At 47.7% G+C, this 5,524-nt stretch overlaps 1 protein-coding gene and 1 non-coding gene across 2 annotated transcripts; both read right to left on the bottom strand.

Annotated features, from left to right (window-relative positions):
- Positions 1-937: 937 nt before the first annotated feature.
- On the bottom strand, positions 938-1,009 carry Trnat-ugu (transfer RNA threonine (anticodon UGU)). Its single transcript has one exon. It is a non-coding gene; the product is annotated as a tRNA-Thr (tRNA).
- Positions 1,010-2,880: 1,871 nt separating this feature from the next.
- LOC119395736 (uncharacterized) lies at positions 2,881-4,584 on the bottom strand. The gene is made up of 2 exons (XM_037662743.1): positions 4,450-4,584; positions 2,881-3,483 (listed from the first exon to the last, which is right to left on the bottom strand). Exons 1-2 carry the CDS (start codon positions 4,582-4,584, stop codon positions 2,881-2,883), a joined length of 738 nt encoding a protein of 245 aa, XP_037518671.1.
- Positions 4,585-5,524: the final 940 nt, after the last annotated feature.

Genomic DNA, 5,524 nt, shown 5'->3' with positions numbered 1-5,524 from the left:
GCACTGACATGTAAACTCATCTAGAGCTGAAAAGTGACGCGTGTAGCGCGCTTACATAGCGCGGGCGTGGTATACCGAGGAGCCGCTCGCACATCCTGCGGCGCGAAGTGAAATTCAGTTTGGATCGCGTTGAGTTACGCCGGCATCAAAAGGCATCGGTGGCCCACTGCCCACACGCTCCGCGGCTCAGCCAACGTAGAGCGCCGACCTCGCGCCGCTGCAGAACCCACGGATCCTGTGCTCAAGCCCAACCGCTGCTCGTTTCCGTCTCCTTCATTAGAACCTTACGGGCATGCGGTCATTTCTCACGATACTGCATGGCGCCGGTTATGTACACCTCGGGATAGCAATCGTATGTTGCATTAGTTAGATTATACACAATATTAATGAGAACTAACAGACAGCAATGCCAAGGAAAGTATAGGGGGTGTTATTTGTAGTAATTAGAATATAAGTGTGAAGAAAGTAAAGGGGACGAAAAGATAACTTGCCGCCGGCAGGGACCGAACCTGCGACCTTCGAATAACGTGTCCGATGCTCTACCACTGAGCTACGCCGGCGGTCATCTCCCCGTCCACTTTATAGGGTATATATGTGGATTAAACTTTGATGTGTTAGTCAGCGTCAGTCGCAGCCATGGCGGCGAGTGTGGAACCCTCTTTTTTTCTGCCTATTTTGGCGTCACGTAGCACGTGATCTATTTACGAGCAGGCAGCTGACCAATAATCCCTCGCATTGTACCTGAATGCATCATGTCTGCCAGAACGAGACCCTCGCTATGAATGAAGGAAAGATTACTTTTAAGGGCTCGTTTTTCTTTGTTATACACAATATTGATGAGAACTAACAGACATCAAACCAAGGAAAGTATAGGGGGTGTTATTTGTAGTAATTCGAATATAAATGTGAAGAAAGTGAAGTGGACGAAAAGATAACTTGCCGCCGGCAGGGACCGAACCTGCGACCTTCGAATAACACGTCCGATGCTCTACCACTGAGCTACGGCGGCGGTCATCTCCCCGTCCACTTTATAGGGTATATACGTGGATTAAACTTAGGAGTGTTAGTCAGCGCCAGTCGCAGCCATGGCGGCGAGTGTGGAACACTCTTTTTTTCTGCCTATTTTGGCGTCACGTAGCACCTGATCTATTTACGAGCAGGCAGCTGACCAATAATCCCTCGCATACTACCTGAAGGCATCATGTCTGCCAGAACGATACCCTCGCTATGAATGAAGGAAAGATTACTTACTTAGAACAGGAAGGCGTGTAAACCCCTGCACGTCTGTAAAATGTCATGCTTTCTGAACATCTACACAATTAGCGCTGGTTCCAAAGTTCAGAAATAAGTGGTCACCTACCATTTCGCCAGCAATAGTTGGTTACTGACATCGTAAAGCACTTTGAATTAGCTAACTTTGTCCAACGCCAACATTCTGAGCCATACTGAGCCTGGTGATTACACCATCCCTCTTCCCTCCCCATTGCAATTTGGATTTTCGTGGCTGTGGCCGGTATTCACACACACTATTCCTGAACCAGCAAGGAAGCCCCTTGAACACACAGGGCTACCGCGGCCTCGGGTATTTGTCAGGAGGAATAAATTGTGCTACGTGAAAAATTGCATATCTAAAACAAGGTGTTTTCTTATATATTTTCTGCATAATCAGCTGGCTAAAATCTAAAAGTAGCTCAAGTAGTAATGCACACACACACGCACACCAGTGAGAGTCCTCTTTGTCCTCTTCTTTGAACCCAACTTCATCTATCAATGCAGACAGCCGTGTATTTTCAACGCAACATTTATGGCTCCGTGAGCACTTATATGAAGTACCTGACTACAATGTACAGTAAAACTTCATGAAGACGCGCACATTACTGCGCGTATTCCCTTAAGACCTCGTCATCTGGCCCTGTAAAACGCACTTGAAAAAGTATTTGCGCTCAACGTTCCCGTTTACTTCAGCAATTAACATGTGTAATCGAAGAGACAAACAAAGCATGAGCAAGTAGATACTAATTATTTTCCACGTACGTAGTGTAACTGATGGTGGTATCTTTTTGCCAGATGAGTGAAACAGTTACAAATGATGGGACAATGCATTTCTGGAAGTCACTTCCATCTCGCAGCTCTTGCGCTATAATTCATCCAGTCTTGTCAGTTCATCTACGCGTAACAGCTATTTGGAAAGGCTGTTTACCGTCTCTTGGGTTGTAATGAAAATTTTGCCACCATTTCTTTCGGGTGAAACAAGATATGGGATGCATCACTCAGCACTGCTTGCTCTCCTCAGCTGCCGTTTTATGTGTGAAGTACAAGTGCCACCCACAACTGACAATCAAAAGACTAATTCACAGGCTGACAAAAAACATACTAAATGATTGCTTGGTCCTGCATGCAACCAGAATCACGTAAGCGCATAGTGCACATCGTCACTTGCTAGTCGGCGTTTGTCGTGTCTTGACTTCCTTCCTGTGTCCTTGTTTGCACGCCCTGTTTTTTTAGAATCACAGAGCATACTTCCAAGCTATTGGGCATCAAAAAGGAATACATAGCATCTCACAAACAATCAGCATCACATGAGCCAGCACACATGGGGTTCACCAGATTTCCTCTGTATCACTCAATTCACTGACACTACTGTCACTGCAGCTGCTGGAGTCAGATCCCAGAGTAATTATGATGCTGTCGAGCGTGCTTTCGATTACACCATCCTGCTCCCAGGCCTCCTCTTCAAGATGCATCACATGAGTGCAGTCGCGCGCCCAGTTTTCTGGAGTCACAAGGGGGACGGCTTCGTCCAGAAGTTTTTCGACTCCAGCAAGAGTGAACGACCTGTTGTTGGCTGCAATATACACCTTGACCTGGCTCCATGCCATTTCAATAGCGTTGAAAAAAGCGTCGAGGAAGCCGAACAATGTCATGACCAGCAACCTTGGCCAGGGCATCAATCCGGTATCCAGAAAAACGGTGCTTGTTTTGGTTAACCAGCTGAATGAGCTCGGGCTTCAACTGTTCATTAGACCACGGGATGCTTTTTTGAGTCAACCAAGACTGAATCTCGGCCTTGCGCGACGACGTCGAGGGCAACTTTTCGAGCTGAACACTATGGTGTGGGGCATTGTCCATGACAATTACGCTCCGTGGCTCAATGTTTGGTAAAAGTTGTTCTTCGAACCATCTCTCAAAGCGTGGGCCACCCATGTCACTGTGGTAGTCACTGGTAACACTCTTTTTCACCCGCAAAACGAGAGATGCCCCATCCACGAAGCAGTTTTCGCTTCCATCATGGAGCACAATGAGCCGACCACCTTTGCCGCTCGGTGCGCGAAGCCCAGTTGTGAGACCCTTGCAGAAGGCGTCCTCACGTGACGACACAGTGGCGTCCTCCCACACCTTTTTCTTGGTGTGCCCAGCATTCACCCAAGTCTCGTCAAGGTAGTATATAGCCCTGCGAAAGCAAGGGGAAAATGTGCCAGGTTTCTGTTTTTAACGAGAGGGGTCAATTGAGACAGAAGAAACTTATGACGTGCATCAGATATCATTCTACCGGGCAGGCAGATATTTGCAGTTTTTGGGTGTTACTGGAAAAATACAAAAATAAAAAATGTTCGCGGAAGGTACCTGCTCACATGAACAACAAAATAACTTCATTCAGAGCTATCCATACTTCATTAGAACACGTCGATGCGTACTTGCGCCTTCGCTTGCTTAACCGGAATAACAGGCAAAATACAAATAAGAGCCACAGACGCAGAAGCAAGCTTTAAAAAATAAAAAATCAAGATGAACGGCAACATGTATGAGGAAGGGAGAGTTAAAAATTATTTAGCGGTACGAGAACATCCGTCGTTATTTCCCCTTCCTCCTCTTTCAACACTGAATTTTTGCATGCGGCATTTGTGTTTTAATTGACATCGTTGACATTTATATCTCTGTCCGAGAAATCGAAGCAGTAACTGCACGTATCGTTTCTCCTTTCGCATTTCTCGAATGGCCCGCAGATATTTCCGCCGCCACACGATGATGTAGACGTCCTTTTCCAGCAGTGCCCAGTTACGTTTTCGTTTCCGAAATACAAATCCAATGTCACTCAGAAGCCTGCGCATTGTTCTGACACTCAGCTGCTTCGGTAGCCGCATGTCGGTGTCGCCGATTACCTCGCTGAGGATCTTTTCTGCCGTTGGCGCCTCGTTGCGAATGTAGTACTGATGTACTTTCCGGTGAAGTGCAGACAGGGTAAAACTATCGTACCGCTGCACTCTTGTCTTTCTAGTAACTTTTCCTGGTGATTCAGCTGCGAATCGAAGCCTTTTACGATTCGGAGACTTCAGGGTACCCTTTAAAACAACCGCCTTGAGCGGTGCGACACTACGCTCGCTCACGCCTGTAAGCTGGCTAACCGAACGAAACACGGAAGCGACGGAGTCCCGGTTCCGTCAGTCTCACTTGGCCGTACACGCTGCAGACCACTTGCTTGGTTTGTTTCGACAGCTTTTGGTACTGAAGCTTCTTGAATATCCTTTGCGGCGAGGCAACTGGCGAGCTACCGTAGGAGGAAGGCACAGGCGACGCGGAGGCCATTTTTTTTTTCTAAAGGGTGATGGTGAACGAAGAGAGCCAATGCGACGCTAGTGGGGAACGCGGCAACAAAAAAGCCCGAAAAATATAAAATATAACGCCATTTCACATAATATCACCAATAATTTTCTGGCATTATCAATTAGCAGCTAAAAATTATAACTCCACATTTTAAATATTTAGATTACGCACAAAAAACTTTTATTTGCGGAAATACTTCCAGCTGCTGAGTGACACTGACGAAACGGCGTGGTTCGGCTCTGTAGCCTTGACCGCATTGCCACAGAAAGTTGTCTCCGAGTATAGATGGTGTTGGCTGGTCACTTTGATACGCCTCTTTTATTTATTTTGTTTTTGGCGTGCATTTTTTTTTGTTATCATTACTAGCGGTCGATGGCACGCAATCAGCTGATGTTTCGCAGCAACGCTAGCGAAGCGGGAGTGCCAACAGTCAGCGGAAGAGCGCCCTCCTTTCCCCTCCAATTCCGGCGGCGTCATCCATGCATCACGTAATCTCGGCTTTGATGTTATTTGCCACGCGTTTGCGTGTTTGAGCTCATATTGCTCACGATAGTACATCTCGCTTGGAATTTCCTAAGGACAGCACCAAAAAGTGGTCTGGCAACGCGGGCAAGTTTTGGTGGCTTTTTAGGTAGAGTTTGGCGATCCTTTCATCTCGCCGCTCTCCGCGCCCCGCCCCAGCGCCGCCCCCTTCTCGTGACGTAAACCCTCTCTCCTAGCCGGCGGCGGCAGGCGCAGTGGCGGTAGGGTGCCTCGATATGCGCGCGCCTCCTCTTCAATGTGGAGACACCTTTTGAAAGACTCCGCGCCGCCTGACGGCCATATTGGTTCAAAAGTGTCGGGCGGCCAGCAGGGGCTAGCGCGGGAACGGTGCTGTAAACACGTTGTTTTGGACGTATTCAGATCCGTTCTTTGGCCGCTA

This window comes from Rhipicephalus sanguineus, chromosome 6 (genome assembly GCF_013339695.2).
Source record: "Rhipicephalus sanguineus isolate Rsan-2018 chromosome 6, BIME_Rsan_1.4, whole genome shotgun sequence".
Classification (NCBI taxonomy): domain Eukaryota; kingdom Metazoa; phylum Arthropoda; class Arachnida; order Ixodida; family Ixodidae; genus Rhipicephalus; species Rhipicephalus sanguineus.
The sequence above is the reverse complement of the archived record's forward strand: the minus strand, read 5'-3'. Positions and strand labels throughout refer to the sequence as shown.

Coding starts and splice junctions, on each gene's coding strand:
- LOC119395736 (XM_037662743.1), bottom strand. CDS start 4,584: ATGGCCTCCGCGTCGCCTGTGCCTTCCTCCTACGGTAGCTCGCCAGTT. Junction 3,484..4,449: donor TCTGCAGCGTGTACGGCCAA/GTGAGACTGACG, acceptor CGTTAAAAACAG/AAACCTGGCACATTTTCCCC.